General features: G+C 38.1%; 1 protein-coding gene across 1 annotated transcript in view; it reads right to left on the bottom strand.

The window, feature by feature from the left end:
• The window catches only part of ADAM10 (ADAM metallopeptidase domain 10), a 97284-nt gene extending 74100 nt beyond the window's left edge, over nt 1–23184 (bottom strand). The window contains exon 1 of the mRNA XM_004687743.2: nt 22718–23184. Coding sequence (XP_004687800.1) covers nt 22718–22772 — 55 coding nt within the window. The 5' untranslated portion in view covers nt 22773–23184. The remainder of the gene's footprint in view (nt 1–22717) is intronic.
• Nucleotides 23185–26291: the final 3107 nt, after the last annotated feature.

Here is a 26291-nt window from a genome sequence, read left to right as displayed (position 1 = left end):
TTCAAGGCTTATCAAGAACTGTGAAATGTTCACATTCCTAGCACCCAGTAATATATGGGGAATTAGGTAAAGTACTTAGAAAAATATCACTTTATTCATGGGATAGAATTAGTCAGAGCTAAAGGCTGCTCTGAACCTATCCTATGCAAATTTAAAAGACAATCTTCCAAAGGATTCAACTAATTTCAAGTAGTAAAACTAGCCCCAAAAGTTTGGCAATATTAAAAGAAGAGACAAAAATCAAAACACAAAAAAAAGTAAAACTGAGAACTATCTGCATCCAATCAACAATTACCACGTATGTAGAGAGTCAGGAAAAGTAGACATTAGAAACAGAAATTGTAAAAATAGTGTAATTAGCATATAAATTATAAGCTATTATAAATATGCCCCATGTGTTAAGAAGCATGCAAGAAAATAACAAGATGTAGTGCAAATCATAGCTATTAATCTAGAAATAAAATTAAATAAAGCTAAAGCACACTAAATATAAAAGAAAATCTACATGGAGTTCGAAATTATAGGTTAATGACTGATTAAAATCAGTTGTGGGTAGGTCGAGTTAGAGAAAAAGACACCTTACATACAAAGAAACAGAAGTATGTATGACAGTATAGCTCTATGTAAGTCAGAAGGTCATATAGTAATAAGGATTACATGAAAAAAATTTCAACATAAGATTTTATACCCAGTAAAAATATCTTTCACAGATAAAGATAATGTGGGGGAAAGGTGAAATGTACTCCTTTTCAGACACCTAAACTGACGATATATTTGCTAGTCGACTTGTTAGAAATGTAAAGAAGTTTTTCAAGCATAAAGGATGACACCAGATAAAAATATGTACTAACAGAGAATAATGTCAGACGTTAGTATAGCAGAAAATAAAAAAGTTATCTCCTCCTATTTTTTTAATGTCTTTAAAAGTGACTGTATTTTTTAAAACACAGTGTATGTGACATTTGTAAACATATAGAATTAAAATGCATGACAAGTGTACAATGGAGTACAGAAGTGGAAATAATTTTACTGTGAATGTAGTTTATTACGTGAAAGATACACAGTAAGTTATAGATGTACATTGTACAACCTCTAAAAAATATATAACAAAGTCACATGAGTCAATAGCAGAGATTAAAATAATTTCTTCAGGGCCCTCCCTGGTGGCGCGGCGGGTTAAAGCACAGCACAAAGCTTAAACCACTTCCGCATGTGTTCAATTCCCGCCTACCCCGGAGGTGATCCACATGGCTCGGCAGACCTCTCCTGACCCACCCGCTGCTCCCCTCAGCAGTGTACTTCGTCGATCTTCCTGTTCTGCTCCCCACTCTGCCTCTGGTGGGTCCTCTCACCCTCCGCATCTCTGACCTGTACCCCAGTTCTGTAAGAATAAATAAATAAATCTTTAAAAATAATAATAATAATAATAATAATTTTTTCAGTAAACTAATCCCACAGCATGCAGGAAAAGAGGGGATATAAAAAACAGTGAACAGATGGAACTGCAAAAACACAAACAGTTGATAATTTTAAACTCAAACATATCAACAATTACATTAAAAGTGACCTAAAAACAAATAAAAGGCAGAAACTGTCATTTTATTTAAAAATAAAGGAAAATGTAGATACATGCTATCTAAAAGACAGATGAAACACAAAAATAAAAATGAGTTAAAATTAAAAGAACAGGAGCCTCCCTGGTAGCACATGGAGTTAAGTCTCAGCACTACTGCTGCCACTGAAGCAGGAATTCAACCCCCAGCCAGCGAGGTGACCCACATGGCCCAGCAGACCTCTCCTGTCCCGCCCGCTGCTCCCTCAGCAATGTATTTCTGTCAATCTGCCTAATCTACTCCCTACTCTGCCTCTGGTGAACCCTCTCACTTGCTGCACCTGTAGCCTGTACTCCAGCTCTTGTATAAACAAATAAATTAATTTCATATACAAGAACTGGGCTACAGGCCACAGGTGCAGGAGGTGACAAGGGAGGCCCCCAAATAAATAAATCTTTTTAAAAAATTAAAAGGATAGGAAAGTTATACCACCTAAACTCTAATACAAAGATGGAGTAGTTAGCAGAGAATACTAGGCTTTACAGGTTTGTTCTCCTCTTCTTCCTGGCACAAGCCTCTCCTAAAACCATGCTCCACCAAATTCTCAGTCAGGCCAAGAAGCATTCTATAACTTGATTCCCCTATTTGTATTTGTTGCAACCAGAGATACTGGAGCAGAACTGTATGTTCTGCATCTAGCTTTGTTATTTGGGATGTCAGTTGGGACAGAAAGAATAACACAGAACTTTGAAAGAAACTGGGTACCAATGATCAATACAAGTTCTACTCAGTGAATGTAGGTTACAGCAAACCAAGGAAACAAAGTCCAGACTTCTAAATTAAATATTTTACTATAAATGAGTATCTTCCAGAAGAAGCCATCCACACAATTTTAACCAGGACATATTTCCCCTCTAAATGCATGAAACTATATTGGTGTATTGTGTTGAGGTTTACACTAATTAATAAATATCTGAAACTTGAATAAGTAAAAGATGGAGTAGATATAGCAATATCAGACAAAGTAAACTTCAAGAAAAAAATTGTGAGGGATAAAGAAAAATATTTCAGCAGGCAAACTATAAATCTGAGTTTGTCTATAGCAGGGAAGAGAAAGGAGTCAAAACAAGGGAAGGAAGAATACAAGGGACTATGGTGACAATTCACAGGGAATGTGGTGATGGGAGGTTTATGCATGAGGGGAGAAATCAAACACTATACAAAAATGAACAAGATGTAAGAAAATTAAAAAGTTTAATCAAGAAAAATGTTTACATTTTATCCAAAAAGGATATTTCATAAATCAATATAGTACTGACATAACAGAACTTCAAAGTTCTTGAATTATAAGTTCAGAACTATAAGTAAACCAATGTACAGTTATGATTGGATAGCCTACTGGTTCTCATTAAACTAAGAGACAAATACAAGGATATAGAAAACACAACCAACCTGACTCAATTAACGTTTGCAAAGCATTCCACCCAACAACAGAATTCGTTTCAAGAACACACAGAATAAGCACCAAAAGATGACTTAAATCTAGGCCATGAAGCATGCTTCTATAAATTTTAAGACTGAAGTGAAATTGTTTTCTGACTGTAGTACACACAAAAAAAATCAGTGACAGATATTTGGGGATACCTCCAAATACTAGGAACTTAAAACATTTATAAATAGCCAGTGAGTAAAAGAAATCAGAAGGAAAATTAGAAATATTTTTAATAAATTTTCAAGAGCACAAAGATGTATTATGGGTTGATATAAATGTTCTAGGAAAATTATAGTAAGTGGTAATACAAATATATACAGTTCTCAAAATTAATTGTTGAGTTTTTATTGTATGGAAATTACAATTTAAAAGTTAGAAGTATTTTAGGGCCCTCCCTAGTGGTGGTGCAACAGGTTAAATCACTATGAAGTGATCTGCAGCCACCGCAGCACTGAGATAGATCCCCAGCCAGGGAGGTGACCCACATGGCACAGCAGACCTCTCCTGTCTCACCCACTGCTCCACTCAGCAGTACATTTGATCACATCTTCCTGTTCTGCTCCCCACTCTGTCTCCAGTGAATCCTCTCACTCTCCCTAAACCCCACATCTGGCCTCTACCCCAGTATGAATAAATAAATCTTTAATAAAAATAAATAAAAAAAAGTTAAAGTATTTTAAAGAAAAATGTTGAATCAAGGTGATAGATATATGGGAATACAGTATTTTTTCCATAATTTCTTTAATACTATAATGGCAGAATTGAACAGGCAAAACATTACAAAATAGATGCCAAATCTGTAGAAAGTCATTTTAATTTCACTAGTGTTGACTGTTTATAACCCATCTTTCTTTTCTTTGCCTCTACAAGGAATCTTCTAACCCGAGATCCACGTGCCTCTGCAGGGAATATATGAACTCCTGGATTCTGCAGGCAAACTTCTATAGTTATTTTTAGTGGTACTTAGTTATTTCTGCTTTCCATATTTACATCTTTTATTCCTCTGTTTATGAGTATTTTTTAAAACTTACTACATCAACTAAGACTAGTAAAAACCTGAATAACAGTGAGCACATTTTTATTTTGTTCTGCTGCAGCACATGGGTTAGTTCCCTGGCCCAGAGATTAAACCCAGGCTGCAGAGAGCTGACAGCACCGACACTTCAACCTCTGTGCCACCAGGGAGGTTCAAGTCCAGGACTCTAAGATGCACATAGAAATCTGACCAAGGACATTTGGTTTTTAAGTTTTACATTTCATATCTTTGAACAACAACAACAAAAAAAAAACCCTGAAAATCAAAGACTGCATTTGATTTGTAAATGTAAATGTAAATCTTTAAATGTACAATAAAAAAAAATCCTGCCTAAACTTACTGCTTGTTTAAATAATGTCTATAAATTATGATAGCTAAATTTTACTGAGCAGTTGCTGTCTGCCAGACTCTATAGATTCTATACTTTTTCAGTTAATCCATATAGCAAAGCTATAGAGTGATAACTATTAGCCCTTTTCAAAGCAAATTAAGGTTTGAAGGCTATGTAGCAAACTCAAGGTTATACAGCAAGTAGAAAGCAGCAAATAGGAGATAATTTTGATTTCTGTGACTTCATTACTATTTTCATATTTCTCTCATTATCAACAGAAATAAGACAAGTCACAATTCACATTTCTGATGTGACTCCTATCTGCCCACTGCTTCTCTCAGCAGAGTAACTAGTAGATCTGCCTGTTGTGTGCCCCACTCTATCACTGGTGAATGTCCCCCTTAACCCCTACATCTCTGGTTTATACCCCAGTTTTCATATGTAAATAAATAAAATAAATCTTAAAAAAAAATAAGGTACTAGACTTCTAAAACAGGAATGGGAAGAAGCAAACATAGTATAACAGCAGGAATATCTTATATGATGAAAATCTAAAGATATCAAACTACAGTGGCCCTCCCTGGTGGCACAGCAGGTTGGAAAGCAGCACTGCGAAGCTAGCTACAACCTCTTCAGTGTGAGTTCGATTCCAGGTCCAGAGGTGATCCACATGGCCCAGCAGACCTCTCCTGACCCACCTCCTGCTCCCCTCAGCAGTGTACTTTGTCAATCAGCCTATTCTGCTCCCCACTCTGTCTCTGGTGAATCCTCTCACCCTTGTACCTCTGGCCTATACCCCAGTTCTGTATGCATAAATAAAATCTTTTTTAAAAATAAGAAAAACTACAGTACATGGCAAGAACCTTTTAAACTAAACTGAAATCTATCTCTAAGATGTGGAAAAACATGTAATAAAATACTAAAAAAGAATGTACTTTTTATAGACCAAAAAATATACATGTATACTCCTGATTTCCACAGCTAGTGATTGAACTGGCACAGTTTACGCCACAGGAGCCCTGCCAATCTCCGACCCTTGCACTACTTACCTCAGTCAGACACCACAAAATTGCCTGTTCCCACATGCAGAGTCTAGACCTACTCAACTGAATTTGTTCCTATAGTTTAGCAACCAGTCAAAAGCTCAAAGTGTAGGGAAAGAATGCAGCTCTATCACCAGTTTAAAAAAAAATAAAAACTCTCCCATCTCCTCAACTCTATCTCAACAGACCTGGTCTCTGACCTACTGACCTTTATATTGATTACAGATGGTCCAGATTCCCTAGCCCAAGCTTCCTTGTCTGCTCTAATTCCTAACAACGACTCGATTGCTAATCCTTGTTACTTGTTAGATTCCTCCCAAGTTCAATCTATAAACATATATGCGCTAGTACTAATAATATCATTGCTTCTATAATGCAATGCTTAAGCCAAGAAAAACCATCAATCAGGTAAAGTAATACTGGACACATAGGAATCCTAGATTTTGTGTTCCTTGAGATCAGAATACAAGCACTATCCGATAGGAAACTCACCCTAGAACCTATAAACTTTTCTATAAACATTAAATACTATGTTTGTGATTTTACTCAAGTCATACAACAGTCTGTCGCTTGAAGTAATATTCTATTACTTGACAATAATACTAAAACCCTTCCCATTCTTATCTTCCTCAAAATTATCCACGTTATCAGCAAAAGCCAGGGGTATACATAATCACCAAAAAAACACCATGTGAAAAGTAACACTTCTGCTTCTCCAAAACCACTTTTGCACCAGAAGCAACCTCTTACAATTAGTGGAAAATGTATCATAATTCTGAAAGATGTACACTATCACAAAACTTCAGTAAACAAATATAACTGCTCAGTTTAGAATCCAGATCTCCAGTAATGTTTCTAATTAAAGGAGCCTAGTTCAGAATACTAGTTTATAAGCCTGTGCCCTATTTGCAAATGAAAGGCTGGGAACCTGATTGAGACAGAATTTATAACAATGAAAATGTGCCAAACACAGCAAGGTTCAAAAAGTTCTAGATAGTCGAAAACATAGTCAAAAACCGTAACAAATGTCTGGGCTTTTCACTTACCCTCTTACCCCCCACCCTCACCCTCTTCGTCGCCCACCACTCTTAGTTTTTCATACAGCAACTAGAGAAATCTGTTCAAGTCATGAAACATCTCTGCTTAAAACTTCTGAAGATTTCCCAACTGCCTCGCAGTCCTAACTATGATTTACAAGGCTTCCTGTGATCTTCACAAGTAGCAGCACTCTCCCATTCCATTCCTGTATGTCTCTCATCTTATCTACTAATAGTCTTCCCTTCCAGTGTTACAAACACATTAGTTTCCCTATTGTACCTCCCTCCCTGGAACAGCTTGCTCAAAAGCAGGGTCATTTAGCTGTCCATGCAACTTCTTCAAAAGCTTTCTCTGATAATTCCTATCTAAAAGCCTATGTCCAGTCATTCTCATTCCAACATCCTGCTGTTTTTCTTCACATAATTTTTTTTATTAAAACCCCTCCTCCAGCGGTGGTGGGAGGGAAGTGCACTGGACTATGGTGATGGCACATGGGTGACTTGGTGATGGGAAACACACGGGGATTACAATTGAGATTTAAAAAAAAAAGTACAAAATGATGTAAAAATAAACTATTATATTATATAAAAAAATAAAATAAAATAATACCCCTCCTCCTCTAGAACATAAGTTTCTGAGAACAAGGACTTTGTTTCATTTGCTGATGTACGCTCAATATCTCAGAAAAAATTGATTTTCTATAAATGTGTGATGTAAGAATTAATGACTCCATTCAGTGTTTCATGGAAATTTCCTCCCTTTATATGTATGAAGAAAGCAGCCTATATCGTGCTGATAAAAGCCATAAATCACCACCAAACAATATGTGATCTTGTGATATTCCTCCAAGTATCAGAATTTCTAACAGGAATGCAATGTATTAAAAATAAAATTACTATAGATCTATTCACAGATAAAGTTTTTTTTAACCAACTAATGCTACAAGTGCAGTTCAGATATTTGCTTCTGCAATTACCCATGCAGTTCTCATCTTGCATGACTTTGTGCAAGATTTTGCATGACTTTATAACTCTCCTATCTCTGTTACAACTAAGTTTTTCAGTAGTTAAAGAAGTACTCGGCCAACACATCTTACTTTATGTTACAACAGTCTAGCAAGTATTATCTTCATTATAAGAACTAAACTTCATGGGTTAAAATCCCAGCTTGGGCCACCCTTGTGGCACAAGAGGTTAAGTTGCAGCACTATGAAGCTATCCACAGCCACTGCAGCACCAGTTCAATCCCTGCCCAGAGAGGTGACCCACATGGTGCAGCAGACCTGTCCTGTCTCACCCACTGCTCCCCTCAGCAGTGTATTTTAGCAGATCTGCCTGTTCTGTTTCCAATTCTGTCTCTGGTGAAACCTCTCACCGACATCCACAGTCCTCGCATCTCTGGCCTGTACCCCAGCTCATGTATATGCATAAATAAAAAAATATATTTTTAAAAAATAATTAAAATACCAGCTTTGCCACTTAACTAGTTGAATGATTTTGGACAAGTTACCTCTCTATGCCTCAATATCCCCATATGTGAAACTGCAATACTTGTATCTGACTATATTGTTGTAGAGATTAAATGAGTTAATATAAATATTTAGATTAATATACAATACATAACAAGTAAGAATGCAACAAACTATAGCTAAATTAATAATTCACTTATCATTTATAAGCATACTGGGACAAGTACAGTTAATCTTAAATGAGGCACACAGCAATTAAAGTGACCCACCCAAAACTACAAAACTTCCTTATAGCTCTAACATTCCATGATTCTAAGTTTACCCTGAAAGGAAAATGCTTATAAATGTTTCACCTTACTAAAAATGCTTCACATTTTACTGGGTATAATCAGGTAATTATGAAGATATGGACTATAAAAACTTCTTTTAAAAACAGGGACACATGGTTGAGAAATAGATCTCTACTTAGCATCAGTAGACTAGAAAACTTAAGTTTTTATAGGAAAACCCCATCCCTAACTCATTTAACCTACCTAATTTTTCAACTAACAGGGCATAATAAAATTGATTTCATAGAGGGTGAGAGGAACATACGCACATACAGAAGTGCAAAAACTAAGTCCCAAAATTTAAATGATTTCAAAAAACTAAAGAACACTTCTACAAAAACAATACTCAATAAGCAAAAACCAAAAAAACACTGATAAAAAATGGCAAGTTTCACCCATTTTAAAATCAATTCAAGTAAAAAGATAAGAAGTTTTAGAAGCTTTTTCCCCAGAGTCTTAGAAACTTGGAATTCTTATGTAATTTACAAAATGTGAAATTATTTAATTCAGTAATCATTCATTTACACATTCAACACATATATAACGGGGACCTACTATATACATGGCATTATTTCAGGTGCTGGGACTGTAACTGTGAATAAGAGATTCCATGAAGCTTCATTCTAGAGGAGAATGTAACAGGCAATAAAAAAACAAGTAAATAATTTCAGAAGGCTATAAAGTTATTGCAGACTGAGCAGTAAGAGAGCTCCTAGGAGTACCTAGGAGACGGTTCTATCTTTATATGTAGTTACTTGAAGAGCACACTATCATTTGAGCAAAGCACAACAATGTCAATGAACTTAATAGTGAACTGAGCAAAAAATGATTAAAATGGTAATTTTTTGTTATTTGTTATTTCCCAGCAAATTTAAATTTTGTTTTAATTTTAAAAATAAAAAAAACAAAGAGGATAGATAACACAGTGATCCTGGAGGAAAAGCATTCCATGTAAAAGGATAAGCAATTCCCTGAGACAGAAGCAAGCTAGATGTCTTTGAATGAGTTCTGCATGGCTGGAGTAGAAGTGAACCAGGAGGAAGAACTACAGAGGCATTGAAGAATAAGCATACCTATGTATCACATAGGGCCTTACAAGTCACTGTAAGGACTCTTGCTTTTAGAAGTAATAAGCCACTGAATAGCAATTTATGTATTTATTGTGCTGCCACTCTTTATCATCATACAATTCACATAAAACTCACTTTTTTTTAAGTCTTCTAAGATATACAATTTGCCAAATGATGGTTTAGGCCAAAGAAATCACTTTTGAACAGGCTCACAATGACAAATATAATTAGAAAAGACCAGAGGAAGACAAGAGAAACATGGAGATCAGTTAGCAGGTTTCACAGTAATTAAAGTGAGATGGATGTTGGCATGTGTCGATCAGCTCTACCAGCAGAGCTAATAAACAGTCAACACCTACATAGTATACTTTGAAACAGGAAGTGATAAGATTTGCTTTTGGAAGGGAGCTATGCTAACACTATACCACCAACACTCCAGAGTTTGCTTCTGGGCTGTATGCAGGGTGTGATAAAAAGAGAAAAAATGGAAGATAACTCAAAGTTCTTGGTCTGAACAAAAGAGCTTCTACACATGAGATGGGAAAGACTATATGAGAAAAGGTGTGAGAGGGATCAAAGGTTTGTTTTTGGACACGTTAAATTTGAGATGTCTGCTAGACATCTATTTTGCTTTTACTTTTTAAGATTTATTTATTTATGTGTAGGGCTGGGATATAAGCCAGAGGTGTGAGGGTGAGAGGATTCGCCAGTGAGAGAGTGGGGAGCAGAACAGTCTAAGAGGAGCAGCGGGCAAGACAGAAGAGGTCCACTGCACCATACATGGGTTGGCTCCCTAGCTGGGGATGGAACTCAGGCTGTGGCAGTGATAGGCTATGACTTAACCCCCTTACACCAACAACACTAATCACCTAGCAGATGATGTCATAACAGGTAGTTAGGATACAGCAGTCTAAAATTCCAGGGAAAGATCCAGATTAGAGATATAAATATAGGGTCATCACCACACTGGGGGTTATTTCAAGCAACTAATAAGTACATTCACAGAAACTACTTCTCCAAAGATCTGCTGACATTTAACATGTGATTTACAGTCCATAATAAACGATTTCCCTTTCTCTAATTTAAATCTTTCACTTACATGAAATAGATCTGTTTAGAAAGAAACAAAGCCTACAAACCCAGAAGAGAACTACTATTCCTGTGATTTGGACCTGGAGCCTATTCTGTCACTCTGAGCTATTATACCACCCATGGAAGGCAAAAGGAACTGCTCAGAGTACAGAGGTTATCACTCCTTCTACCTGTTCTAACAACAGAATACTCACTGAAGGTGTTCTTAATGTCTTCAATGGAGAAACAAATTTGTTACCTGATAATGGAGAAAATAAAGCACATTTAACCTCGAGTACAGTTAAGATGTTAGTAATCTGACATTACTGAGAAATGACAGCTTCCACTGAGGAAAATTTCTAGATAAGTTTATCTATGTGCCAAGTATCTTTCCATTTGAGTCATTATTGATTTTTTCCCCTCTACTTTAACAGCTTCTTCTTGAGCCACTCTCATTCTTAACATCTTTTCCCTAAAAGGTTATTGTGAACTAGTAACCTCTAGGCTATTATGTGATTGCACTGTTCATACATAAAATAGCTCCAACTTGTAGCATAGTTATTCTGTCAACATCTCTTTTCTCCACTTTACTTTGTTTTACCTACAAAAATTGCATAAAAATAGCATTTACTTTCTGATTCTTATAGTTGCCAGAATTCTGGCTTCACAAAACATAACAATGCACATGTTGCCTAGAATTTACAAACTCACTCCAAGAGAAATGTGAATATCCCCAACATTAAAGAGAAAATAACCTTCTTGGTTACATAAGACCCTGCCCTTACTCTTAAGGGATACTTTCAAATGGTTAAGGAAAAAAAAAAGTATACATTTATAGGTAAAACAAATGCGGCAAGAGATAACATTAATAAATTCAGGTGAAAGGTATGCAAAGTATTAACTGGACTATATATATACTTTCAACCTTTTAGAAAGCAAAAACTTTTAAGATAAAAAGTTAGGGAAAAAATAAATACAGTGTGATAAGCAAATGCCTATGTAAAAATCGGTAGAGGAATAAGTGGACTGGCCCTACAAGATGAAGAAAACAACTAATTTTCAAAATTAAAAATAAACTGGCATCGATGAAGCTTGAAAAGATCATACTTAGTGAAATAAGCCAGAAAGAAAAGGAAAAATAACGGATAGTTTCACTCATAGCAGGAGAGTAACAGACCAGGCGAGAAAATAATAATGATGAACAGTTATATACCAAAGACATTTTATGGGGGTGGAGTGGGGAACCGGATCAAAAACAGTGGGAGGGAAGGAAATACACTGGACTATGAGGATGGCATATGGGTGATTTGGTGATGGGAAACCCAAGGGGATTACAACTGAGATGAAAAAATGCACAAAATGATGTAAAAATAAACTAATATATTATTTTTTAAATTAATTAATTAAAACCTAAAAATAAAATAAATAAACTGGGGGCTGGGGGCCCTCCCTGGTGGCACAACAGGTACAGACACAGCACTGCAAGCTAGCCATAGCCACTTCAGTGCAAGCTGGATACCCTGCCCCTGAGGTGATCCACATGTGGCGACAGACTTCTCCTGGAACAGCCCACTGCTCCCCTCAGCAGTATAGTTGGTTGATCTGCCTGTTCTGCTCCCCACTCTGTCTCTAATTAATCCTCTCATTGCCCCTGCACCTCTGGCTTATACCCCAGTTCTGTCTGCATAAATAAATAAATCTTTAAAAAAAAAAAAAAAAGCATGATTTTTGAAAAATAAATAAACTAGGGGGAAATAAATACCAAAAAAAAATCACCTATGTACAGCCAATTCTAAAAAATTGAAAGGACCAACTTGCTTTCCTTGACACTGGAGAGTTTATAAGGTGTCTCATTTTTATAATTTTATTTTCATTTCCTGCAATTTTCAAAGTCACCAGGAAAATTGTATTTACTAAAGATAGCATGCCCTAAAAAAGAAAAAGTTTCCTTTTCCTGATTAAAAAAGTGATTACTGTAAAAACACATAACCATCTATATATCTCACCACTCAGGTTTCATGTGTCCTCCAACATTTTAAAAAATGAATATACATACATATAAACTTATTGGTGACAAAATGGAAGTGGTATTGTGCATAAATGTTCTATGAAGTCCTTCCTCTGCCCTTAATTATAAATCCTGTAAAGTTAAAAAAAAAAAAAAAAAGCATCCACTGAAAAAACTTGACTGACCAAAACTCAAATGGTTCAAGTACTATAAAATACAAAAAAACCTAGTAAACTCTGGTGGTGGCCCTCCCTGGTGGCACAATAGGTTAGGACACAGCACTGCAAGCTAGCCCCAGCTGCGTCAGGGAGAGTTTGATCCCCAGCCTGGAAGTGACCCACATGAAGCAGACCTCTCCTGTCTCACCTACTTCTCCTCTCATCAGTGTACTTTGTTGATCTGTTCTGCTCCCCATTCTGTCTTTGGTGAATCTTCTCACTGCCCCTGCACCTCTGACTATACCCCATTTCTGTATGCACAAATAAATAAATCTTTTCTAAAAATTATAAACTAAATCAATCACAAAGTGCAAAGCTTCAATAATTAAAACCTATTAGAAATATTAAACTTCTACCGCTAACTTATAAGGTACAATTTAAAACACCAAAAAGAGAAACATAGCTAATTTAATTTCTATGCTAATTGAAAATGTCTTAATACCAGTTCAAACAAGTGCAGACACAAGTAGAGAGTAACACACATGGGGGAGGGCTGTGACTTTCAACCTAAATAACACTCACATACACATATAAAATGGCTCCAGTTACCTCCCTGCATTTCAGCCTAAATGCACTCTTGTTACCTGAACCTTCTTCCACATCACCCCAAAACATCCTCTGCCTCTTCCCAGGAAATCTGAAGGTTCTAATAAAACATCTCTGCTAAGGATGTTAATGATATTAATGGGAGTAGGAGGAAATATACATAAGCCTTGAAGGGTTTTCAGGACTTAATGAGTTAAAATTTTGAAGAAAAGGGCTCTCCCTGGTGGCACAACAGATTAAAGCACCACATTATGAAGCTCTCTGAAGCCACTGCAGCACACTGTTCGATCCCTAACCAGGGAGCTGATCCACATGGTTTGGCAGACCTCTCCTGACCCTCCCACTGCTACCATCAGCAGTGTACTATGTCAATCTACCTGTTCTGTTCCCACTCTGTCTGTGGTGAATACTCTCACCCACCACACCTCTGGCCTGTACCCCACTTCTGTAAGCATAAATAAATAAATCTTTAGGAAGAAAAATTTTTTGAAGAAAAGTTGAAGCTGAGTACAACTAATCCTGATGTTAGATTGACAGAGTAAGCAATAAGACCCTTCAAGATCCTTTTCCCCACAAAAACTAAGATCCTACTAATCCATTACTCTCTGGGTTAACAGGCAACTTGGTGTGGTTTGGTATTTAAATAACCCTCATGTACTATCAGTCATTCATTTAATCACTACTAAAAATTAACAAAATCTGATTGTCCCTCAGCACATCTGAAAGATCAAGAAAAGAATGGAAAATCCAGGACATAACATGATAATGTGAATTTTTCAAAATTGCAGTGCACAGAGGCATGGGGGAAGACTTCCAGGATAGGAATTTGGAAAGTTTAGGTAGAACACAAAGAATGAATTTTGTAATCAAGTAAGGACAATAAGCTGCCAGAAACAATCACTTTTTAAAAAAGTGAGAAGACTTAGCAGTTTCTCAACCTAAGCACTACTGACATTTTAGCCAGATAGTTCTTTGTTCAGTGGGGATGTCCAGTGCAATGAAGGCCTTTTTCTGCACAAGATGCCAGTAGCACTCCTCCGGCTGTCTCTACACGTATAATTATAAAATTAATCGAGACTACTTATAAACATTTGTGTCTACTTTATCTATACATGTTAACTGTGTGTCAATTTTTTAAAGGACACAAAACTACATAAATAATATGATGGAAATTTATAATATAGGCATTTCTATAGACTGAATAGTATATCAAAGTGAAAAACTGTGTTGAAGAAGGAATTATGAATTGCCTTATATTCTATTTTCCAATATTTGATACTGACTTTCTACTAGTTCAGCTACTAAAAATATACTTTATCTATCTACATTTTGAAAGTAGGCCTGGAAACAACATCTAATTAAGATCTGCACAGCAGTTTACAGTCTCTTCAACACTTTTACAGACTCTCCCACTTATTTCTTAGGAAATGAGGTAACAGATTAATACCCTACTCAACTATCCATATTCTTTTAACAGCTAAATCCAAAGTTCAAATATATGTATGTGTTTCTCCTTTGCCATCATGTTAAAGATAGAGAAAAATCTGTTCCACAAATCATAGAAGCACATGTGCTTTAAATGCGAAGATCATTCTTTCTCTAATTTGTCTCTGAAATACAAAGTTTACAACTCATACATAATAAAGAGTATCAAGCATACTCTTGAACAGAAGAGCTAAGCCTAATTTCAACTTAAAGAGTAAAAATATACTTGTAAAGGAAAAATATACTTGCTAGTATGTCTTTAAATTTAACTTCTCCCTATCTACTCCAAATTCACCAAACTTCCATCTCCCAATTACCCAAAGCAGTGCTTCCCAAATGACTAGTCATATGTCACTGAAGTGCTCTGCAAAATGTTAACCAATCCCTAGTGAAAGAACTTGCAAGAAGGATAAAATTTCAAACTCAGACAAACACCTCCACCTGTAATTTCCCTAGATTCAAATCTTAAGACATTTTCTACTTCAAAAGCTGAGGTTCTCAAAAGTTTTATAAAATCACACATTTTCCAATGCTACAGTTTCTGAGATCTAAATTCAAGAGTGGACACTCAATAAACCTTGCTAGCTTCTACTAAACATTTGCCAATTTTACCAATTTTTTTTCCACATCATTTCTCGTTCTATACTTATTTATTTCTACAACCACTACCCTAAACCAGGACTCAGTCACCCAATTCATTAAGCACACAATTTATTACTAATGTATCACATCCCAAATCTTTAGCATGGACATCAACCAATAATCCATAACACTCTACCTCACAATAGCATCACCCAGAATATGAATGAGAGTCCTGGTTATCATGGTCCAGCTTACATTTCTTCTTATTTAATGAAACTTCACTTCAACTGCAACCAAAACACATAATTAGAACTATATTTTTAAATCTTGGCATTTCTACCTACAGAGACAAGATCAGTATTTTTCACTTCTCTCCCCACTCACGATCATATGAGACTTCATAATTCCAACCAGCCTAGATTCACAACAAACTCTGGTGACTAAACAGCATGTCTTCACAGTACAGTTGTTTAGCTGGAAATGTAGTAATCTCTGCATTCATCTAGTATCAAGGGGATACTACATTGTCTGAGAACTGTACTGATATTTTCCTGCAAACTAGCTAGGATAAGACTGTCCCATCCTAGGAAAAACCTTCATATTATGTTACTGCCCTCAAAGGAATATAATCTAACTGGTAGGATTGTTAGTTTTTCCATGTATCCTTCCTATGCCTAAAGAAAATAATGGCAGCTAAAAGCCAGAATTAACACTGCTGGATTCTTATTCAGAACAAGCAAACTTTTCAGAATTACTTGGAAGAATCATTAAATAAATGAATTCCTCCTGGTAGGAAAAGGGGCCCCAACCGGAAACTCTTTACCCAAACTTGTCACATAAAGTTGCCACATGAAAACAGACCAGATGCAAATCATTTCCTATTATTTGGGGTGTCTCGGGACTCAAATATGAAACTGTAGTGTTTCTCTAGCCACAGTCTTCCAGATCTATTTGTCTCCCCCACTAACTGCCACATAAGTCTTGCTGAAATCATATTAGCAGCCTGACCAGTAACTAACTGCCCTAGCCCCACCCCAAAACCTCTCCACAGAAACAACCCCATTTGTAGTGCCACACAGACTGTATTTTAAGATATGCCATTCCAGGACCTCCCTGGTGGTGCAAGGGGTTAAGTCTTAGCACTATCTAGCTATGGCCAGCCACTGCAACATGAGTTTGATAGCAGGCCAGAGAGCTGAACACATGGCACAGGAGACCTCACTTGTCTCTCTCAGCTGCTTCCCCTCAGCAGGGTATTTCAGTAGATCCACCTATTCTGACTTCACACTCTATGACTGGTTAATCCTCTCAAGCCACCATCATTCCCTTCCCCCATCCACCCCTCCCCTCATGCCCCCCCCACCTCTAGCCTACACCCCAGTTCTTGTATGCATAAATAAATAGAAATAAATCTTAAAAAAAAAAAGATATGCCATTCCAAAAATACATCTCCAACTTCAGTAAAGTCTTCTAACTAGAATATGATGAAATACAAAGGCAAACAAGAAATTTAACTTACACAAATCACAAAGTCACCAAAACCATAGCAAACAACAGCAACTTACTACAAGAAGAAGAGTGCCAGTCAGGAGCCTCTGTCACCTCCTTTTTACAAAACTACTATTTTCTTTAAATACGGAGTATACTTTTTCCTAACTTAAAATTTACATTTCTGCAGAGGATTACAGTTGGATATTTTAGAGTATGAGTAATATCAATAATCTAGTCTAGAATTTTAAAACCTGAGCACTCGTGATTCAGATCTAGGAAATGATCTACCTACAATGAAATGAGTATATACTTTATTTGCTCTGTCTTCCTAGTTATTCACCAGTTTGTTTTCTTCATTCTACCCCGCATCACTTTAACTAGCAAGGCATTTCTGAAAGTAAAAACAGAAGCAAGCTCACCCATAAACTCTACAAAGCAAAAAATTAATTAGAAAAGAAAGGAGAAAAGAAGTTGTTACCATCATTTCTTTTAAACCTTAAAACTAGTACTATTATGAAATCTAAAGCTCATGTACTTTATTGCAAAGAAGTCTCAGAATGTGTATATATTACATCCAAGTGTATCAGGTATAGTTATTTACTTCCCATAGCAAATGTATTAGAAACAACTAACTAGGAGGTGATACACAAAAGGTTTGCAATAAAGTCAGGAAATCTAACCAAAAAGTTGGAAATATTATTAACTAGTTGCAAGAATAAAAAGCAAGATAACATAAAAATTTAAAAGAATAATAAACTGCCATGCCCATTTCAATTGTTTCTGGGAAAATAAAAACAGGAACTACAACAGAGCCCAGAACAGAAAGTCATTCTTATACTAAACTTCAAACATTTAAGGTTAAATTCAGTTCAGTTTAAGAACACCTTAGAAAAACTTCCATCGAAAACAGGCAAATTTTTAAGTATGTTCCCAGAGACTTATATACAGGAATCTTCTCATATCTGAAATTGTTGTTCCCCAATAATGTTAGAAAAATGTAGCTTATTGCTGAATGTACTGTTCTATTTCTTAATTTCAAAAGGAAAGCTCATGTTAATAAGTCATTCTCAAAAAAAAAAAAAAGCCTGAGCTGTTTTTTATTTACATGATAATCAACTAATTTTTTGCGTGTCTTAACTCAGTAGAAAATGTAATGTTTTCTTATGTACTCAATATGATAGACAATTGCAGCAGTTGTTACCATCATGTCTTTTAAACCTTAAAACTGCTACTATTATGAAAATAAGTTGTTGTTGTTTTTTTTAATCTACTAAACAGTTGGGGAATAAAAAGTACTGTCTAGGACACATTTTTAATTAACAAAATTTAAGACTACTGAAAAAGAATTACTAAGTATATAGAAGTCCATTTTAAAACTATTTTTTTAAGTTGATCACATCTATACAAGATAAAGCACAGGGACAGAGATGTGAATAGCACACCTATAGGAACCATGTAACAAAAATGAATGCCAAATTTATTGTGGGTTAAAACAATGGAACTTGGGATCTGCACTGACCAAGAAGCACATGCCCAGTGTAAAGAAAGCAGCTACTACTCAACTACTGGGCTCTAGACAATGACAACACAGCCTAATAATTCCTGTATTTTTGAGTCCTCCCCAAAAATATCCATATCCATGAAATTCAATGAGAAACTTCTCAATTTTTTAAGGCTGATCACTATTTAAAACAAGGACATGCACATGAAACAAAACACATGTCTAATGTGGCAACCATCTTTGAATTAATGTGTGAAAACTGCTTTCTAAAAGTAGAGATAAGGAGTTTATGTTTAAAAAGCTTAGGCTTTACAGTCAAAATGGTCTGGGTTTGAAAATCTAATTCACCACTTAGCCAATGGATGATGCTAGAATAATTATTTCTTCAAGCCTGTTTCTCCAACTGTAAACCACTACCATGCAATCATTAGTGTTAAAAAGTAAAACTCAAAGGGGGTGACGCACAGCACTATGAAGCTATCCACAGCCACTGCAGGAGATCAATTCCCTAGCCAAGGAGCTGACCTACATGGTGCAACAGACCTCTCCTGTCTCACTTGCTTCTCCCCCTCAGACGTATACTTCAGTCAATCTGCCTGTTCTGTTCCCCACTCTGTCTCTAGTGAATCCTCTCATTCCCCTAACGTCTGGCCTGTATCCCAGTTCTTGTATGCATAAATAATTTTTTTAAGTGAAACTCCCAACAAATTTATCAGATATACAACAGATATCACAAAAACATCCCTTACCCGCCCCCACTCAACCATACAAGTTCAAAGGAAAAGTCTGAAATGATAACAAACACCATTAAAGAAATAAAGCAACTTACAAACACTAAAGAACATCACAAAACAGAAGCATTACAGTCATGCCTACTGCCTTCAATTCCTGCTACTCAACGTGGCCTTATATGTAAACACAAAAGATACTGTTAATATAGAGGATACCCTGAAATGGACTTTCTGAAGATGAAAGAGCTAAGTGAATTCTAAATCTCAAGTTAAAAAGATGGAATTTAGAACTTATTTAAACAAATATGTCTTTCTTTTAGTAACTTCATAGGTCCTTATTTGCTAGTAGAAGTGAAAGAAATAGTTTTAGATTTTCTACTTTAATACTTTGGGCCAAACTTCCAGAAAGAAAAATGTTTCTATAGAATGCAAGGTCCAAAATAAAGCATTTATACTAGATTTTTTAGTATCAAAAACACCTTTAATATGATTTCACCAAACCACAATATTATGGGACTGAATTGACTGCCTTAGCTAACATATCTATTGGACTCTCAAACTTTATATAAATTTAAGTTAAAGAGAACAAGAAGATATTATTATTATCCAGCACACTTTTATTAAAAATAATGCAGCATGAGTTCCATTCTGGCCAGGGAACTGACCAGGCAGATCTCTCCTGACCCACCCGCTGCTCCCCTCAGCAGTGTGTAATTCAGTGCATCTGCCTGTTCTGCTCCCCACTCTGTCTCTGGTGAAGCCTCTCAGCCCCCTCACCTTGGTGGTACAAGGAGGTGGGTCTCAGCACCCACTGCAGCAGGAGTTCCTCACTAGCGAGGGAGCTGACCCACAGGGCACAGCAGACTGGCAGACCTCTCTTATTTCACCCACTGCAGCATGTTTCAGTAGACACACCTGTTCTGCTCCCCACTCAGTCTCTGGTAAATCCTCTCATCCCCCACCCCTGCACCTCTGGCCTGTACCCATTGTATGAGTGAATAAATAAATCTTAAAAAATAATAATAGGGGGCCTCCTTATGGCCTACACCCCAGTTATTAAATGCATAAATAAAATTTTTTAAATAATAATATTGACACATACATAATAAAAATAGTTCATCAATTTCTAATGTAGTTATAAATTATGAAGAAAAGTATTTTAATGTATGAATGTGAGTACATATCTACATAGACACTTGCTGAACTCTAAAAAAAACTTATGGTCTCTTCCTGCAAATATAATATAGGGTACAAATTGACAGCATAGGCTCTCCCGGTGGCGCAAGAGGTTAGGACCCAGCATCCAGCACTGCAAGCTAGCCACAGCCGCTTCACTGTGAGTTCAATCCTAGCCCAGGAGGTGATCCACAAGGCCCAGCTGACTTCTCCTATCTCACGCCTGCTGCTCCCCTCCACAGTAATTCATCAGTCTGCTCCCCACTGTCTCTGATGAATCCGTTCACCCACCCTGCATCTCTCACCTGTACCCCAGTTCTGTATGCATAAATCTTTTTTTTTAAAAAAATGGACAATATAAGGAATGTTTAATTTTTTATTCTAAGCACTTTCTCTCTTACCTGCACTTCACACCCTTCAGATAAAGAGCAAAAAAAGTTAACAGAAAACAGTGACTGACAAATTGAAAATGAGGGAAGCAATTAAGTAATTAAAAATGATTTCTGCTTTAAAGACCACATTTTCATTGTCTAACCTACGCAAACACCTGCATGTCACACACTAAAACAAATATTCAACGTGAAGGTATTCTACAAATCACCATACAAACTTCTTACAAACTTGATGATAAACAGCTCCAAAAGGTAGGAAAAAATAGTATACATTACAATAAAGTTACTTATATCTCCATGTAACCAAAAATTACAATACTGGTACTAATTTCAAATGGAGACTTTTAATGTAAGTTCTGTGTAAACAAACATCAAAAAGACTTTTTTAAAAAGAAAGAAAAAAAGACTTAACTAATGTTTAATACAAAGTGATACTTTAATAATAAAAAACAAAATAATGCAAAGTGATACTTAGTAAATGACTCCAGAGTTCTCTGAATTTAGAAATTTTCTTTATAACCAGTCTTACGCCACAAAAGATAACTGTTAGTTTACTTTTTCCTTCTACCATCAGATTACACCAGTTTTTATTCTTACTCCTTCATTCTTTAAAAGCAAAGAATATTTTATATACTACTCACTAGTTGTTTAAAGTGAGTATCGCATCACTTTTACTACAGAGGAATCAGTAGTAACTTAACTCCTAACAATCACAAAAAGTGAAAGCAGAAAAGTGATTTGTTAAAGTCAATTTGGAAAGTTAATACAAATGTGTTCAGTGTTACAAATGTATGTTAAATGTTACAGGAGGGTCTTCAGCACTGATACTTCTCAAGTGGAAAACATCTGCTAAATTTAAAATGTATATGAAACACATGAAAACGAAAACCCTTGCACTGTGTAGAATATAAGACAAAAATATGCTTGGCTCAGCAGCCCTCAGTCAAAGTGGCAAAGAAAAAAACACTGATCGGTTATTTTCTAACTTAAGCAAATGAAAAGCTACACTCATTCAAAGCATTCCGTTAAAATTTCATCGCAATGTTGTTTTTTTAACCCCGATGCTTTTTGAAACAGCGCAGGTTTTCAGTATACTTTTGGGGCAAGTCAAAACTTTATCTGAAATAAAGACTTTCCACAACAACCCAGCTAGTCCTAGCACACCGTGGAAATAAAAGTCGTCTTCAAAATCGGGTTTTGAATAACCAAGAATTCATACATGCTTCTAGTAAAATAAACTTCAGAAGGGGCGGCGGGGGGAGCAGTTTTAACAGTCCACTTCCTAAACTACACGTCCAGACCACGAAAGTCAAATCAACTCTTCAAGTTGGGTCACCTGGGGACCTCCCCTCTAAGAGATCCAAGTCCCCTCTAATTCAAAGAACATCCCGAAACCCCTTTCCCCGGGACAACAGAAATGCTTCCACTGAACATAAACACACCGGCCTGCGATCTGTCTCCAAACACCTGGACCGAGGCAGGACACTAAGTAGAGCGAATCCGCTGCGCTCAGAGGAGCGGGAGACCACAGTTAACACCTCCACGAGCTGCCCCTCTGCAGACCGCGGTGGGTCGGGACTGCGCGCCGGGTAAAGAACAATATACCAGCCCCGCCGCAAACATCTCAACTTCCCACGAGTCTGCGCGGCGGCTCACCTCCGCGGAGCGCACTCCGGGATGGGCCACCGAGCAGGGGGCGGAAGGGTGAGGTGGGTGAGCCCCGAGCCTGGGCAGCACAGACCGCGGCAGCTGCCCGCCCCAGCGCCCCACAAGCAGACTGAAAGGATGGAGCCACCGGCCTGGGCGCCACGGCTCCCGCCAGGCGACCCGACTCTCCCGACTTTGCTTCTCAGGGAGGCGACCTCCTCTTCCCTAGCCGCCCGGGTGCTGGGGGTGGGGAAGGCCTCAACGGAGACTCGGAGCCTCGTCGGCCCGCCACGGAAGGGAACGCGGTCGGGGCGCAAGGGACAATAGGGAGTGGGGAGTGCTGCGCGCCCAAGTGGCGCCGCCGGCCGGCTGGGCTGACTGACGCGCCAGCCGCGCGGAGCCACTGGGCTCCGCTCGGCCCGGTAGCTGCTGCTGCTGCTGCCCCTGGCGCTGCCGCCGCGCGGTCCGCCGTGATCACGGCGCCTCCGGCGCTCGGGGTCGTGCCTCACCTCCCAGCCCCGCCGCCCAGGAGAGGAGCAGAATTAACACTCTCAGCAACACCATCTTCTGCTGACGCCGCCTCCTCACGGGTTAACAGCAGCACATCGAACCGGAGGGAGAAGCTGAAGGGGCTAGGTCCGGAGCCTCCACGGGAAGCCGGACCTCCCCCGGCAGGAGAAAGGCGAAGCACCTCCCTCTCGCTCCACTTCAGGGGCCGGCAACGCTCCCAGCTCCTCCAAAACAGGACCTCCCTCCCCCTCGCTGGTTTCCTTCCTTCCCTGCTTTCCTTCCCTTTCCCTCTTCTCGATCTCCCTCCCCCCGCCCCGGTTGCTCCGCCTCCTTCCTCACACGTGACACGTGGGCGCCCAACGGGAAGCCGGGCCACACCCCTTCCTCCCGCCCCTCCCCTTCCCCCTGCTCAATGCGCGCGCAGGCTGACGCGGGACCCCTGCCCAGGCTGCAAGCCCGCCGCCGCTTCCTGTCAGCCGGCAGAGAGCTGGGATTGGGTTTGGGAGGAGGATTTTCCTATGGTCCCTCCTCCAAAAGGGAGCGCGTCTAGGCTGGCGGTTTTCTGCTGGATTCATTCTTACCGCTGTTGTGTACCGTTCCTTGAGCTAAAATGAGAGCGTGAAGAATGACAAAGGACCGCTTTCCATTTGTTAACTTCACGGAATGAAGATTGTTTCTTTTCTTCCTTTCGTGGTGCACTGCCGCTACCCAGTAAACAAAAGTAAAGTCCCAACAAACGTTCATTACACCTACGACTGCCACCAGTGAACAGAACCTAAGTGTAAAGACCTTCAAGCAGCAGGAGGAAAAGACAGCCTCAGGCTTATTTTTCTGAACGATTTATAATACGTTACAGACCAGGCCTTAGCTTTTCTAAAAACATACAGCCTAAACACCCAGCCTTAAACACCCAGCAAAAAAAAAAAAAAAAAATGCCTTACCGCTCTCCGTCCCATCTCCCAACTCCTTTACCCAACTGCTTCTAAGTTACTTGGTTTCTGCGTTGCTCACTTAGTTCACCTATTTAGTTTTTTAAATACGTGTCTCGTGGATTAAAGATTTACAGTCTCTTTAATTCAAAGACCTAAAACTAGAAGACTGAAAAGAAAGCTCCTTGACTTTCCTTTTGGCAATTATTTTTTTGGATGCGCCACCAAAAGCAAAAATAAGTAAATGGGAGCATAGCAAACTAAAAAGCTTCTGTACATAAAAAAGAAGTAAGCAACAAAAATATGGCAAACCTCTGGAATAAGTGAAAATATTTGTAAGGCATATCTGTTAAGGGGTTAATACCCAAAATATCTAAGAAACTCATATAACTCAACAGCAAACCAGCCAGTTAATTTTTTTAAAATGGACAAAGGAATCAAAAAGACATTTTTTTCGAAAGAAAACATCACATGGGCAACAGTTATATATGCAAAGGTGCTCAGCATCACTAATCATCAGGGAAATATAAGTAAAATCACAACGAATATTCCCTCACCTGTTGTCATTACAAAGAAAAAGACAGTATTACTAAGTATGTGGCAAGAATAGAACCATTGGACACTCTTGGTGAGAATGTAAATTGGCACAGACATTATGGAAAACAGTATTGAGGTTCCCAAAAACCTCAAAATAGGGCAATCATATGACCCAGCCATTCCACTTCTGAGCATATTTCCAAAGAAAATGATACCAGGATCAGAAAATAGTAACTTCACTCTCGTATTCATTACCGCATTTTTCACAACACCAAGACATGAAAAAAAACCCTGAGTGTTAATCTACAAATGGATGGATAAAGATGGATGGTGTGTGTATATTTTGTCTCTGATAATCACACCACCATTCTCCCAGTTACCTGGAATGGAGAGTAGAATCATCTCAGACTCTTCTTCCCTTGTCTGCTGATAACTAGTCATCTACCAGTATTGATTCATCCATAAAAAAACATCTTTCATGGTCCTCTTTCCTCTTCTTTCTTCTATTGTCTCTTAAAATTAAGCAATTATTTTCTCTTGTTTACACTGCTGCAGGATTTCTAACCCATGTCACGCCATTCTCTTTCAGTTCTGGTCCTTACTTTCAAACCTCATTTCAATCCAAAACAATTTTCTTCTATTCCATTCTTACCAAGAAAGTACTCCACACAACCTGAACTATCAAAGATCTGTTGGTTTTCAATACTACTCCTCATGAAACTAGCTATCTCAGTCATCCTCAAAATTCCCTTGAGTATTTTCCAAGACCTTACTTTTCTCCTCCTTTTTAACTGAGCCTTCTACATTGCTTATTTTCTACTTGGCTATCTTTCTATTTTTCACTTGCATGATCTTTTTTTTTTTTTTTTACTACTCTCAAATGTCTATGACTCAATAGACTGCATACTCTTTGAAAACAAAGACAATTGTCATATTCCAAATTAAATCCCACTGCCTAGCACATTGTCAGCCTTTTTCCTGGACATGTACACAAAAATTCAGACTCAGTATACTTCTTTGACCATTTATTAGCTGGGTTAGGGCACCTGCGCCAGCTTCCTAATCTTTACCAGGGTGGAATAGTGGTACCTTCCTTAGAGTGCTGTTTTAACCCATTGTGCCGCCAGAGAGGGCCCTATATTTGTAGACTCTTCACTAGAACAGGCTTCATTACAAACAGATGAGCTTCATTTCACTAATTTATTCAAAAATGAAAAATTCTCTTCATTACCTGGAGGCTGATATCTTAGTCTAACATTTTTAAAAATTTATTTTTATCTATTTATGCACATAAGAACCAGGGTATAGGCCAGAGATGCAGAAGGTGAGAGTATTCACCAGCAGCAGTGATAGTAGGAAGCAGAACAGGCAGATCTACTGGAATACACTGCTGAGGGGAGCAGTAGGCAAGACAGAACAAGTTTGCTGTGCCATGTGGGTCACCTCCTTGGCCAGGAATCAAACTCATGTGCAGTATCTGCCAACAGCTTGATAGCACTGAGCCTTTAATCCCTGTGCCACCAGGGAGACCCATGATACCTTATTCTAATATTCAAGCCACCCCCCCAAAACAAAACCCATTTCTCCCTTTAAAGGAAACTCCTATTCCATCAAGTCAAACTGGTCTACACTTGGGAGCCCCAAAACACTTTAAATTTGCTTTCTTTCATGATTTTGTCCTCCCTCTTTTCTTTCTTTTTTTTAAATGAGATAAGGAAATTTTTTTAAATTATTTATTTATGCATACAAGAGCTGGGGTACAGACCAGAGGTGTGGTGGGGATGAGAGGGTTCACCCAATGCAGAGCAGGGAGCAGAACAGACAGAACTAGTGAGATACACTGCTGAAGGAAGCAGTAGCTGAACAGGGGAGGTCTGCTGTGCCATATGGGTTGAACTCATACCCTGGCCAGAGGTTGAACTCATACCTTGGCTGCCTGTAGCTTCATGGTACCACGCTTTAACCCATTAGGTCACCAGGGAAGGCCCTGTCCTCCCTCTTTTCTTTCTGCTTATGTGGTATGTTTCAAAATCAAACTGAGTGGGGGCATGCACAGTGATATTCAGCAGGCAGTTCAGGGCCTTGGACTTTGCATTCTATAACCAAT

The sequence above is a fragment of the Condylura cristata genome, unplaced genomic scaffold, assembly GCF_000260355.1.
Source record: "Condylura cristata isolate star-nosed mole 26May11 unplaced genomic scaffold, ConCri1.0 scaffold00023, whole genome shotgun sequence".
In the NCBI taxonomy this organism is placed as follows: Eukaryota; Metazoa; Chordata; class Mammalia; order Eulipotyphla; family Talpidae; genus Condylura; species Condylura cristata.
The sequence above is the reverse complement of the archived record's forward strand: the minus strand, read 5'-3'. Positions and strand labels throughout refer to the sequence as shown.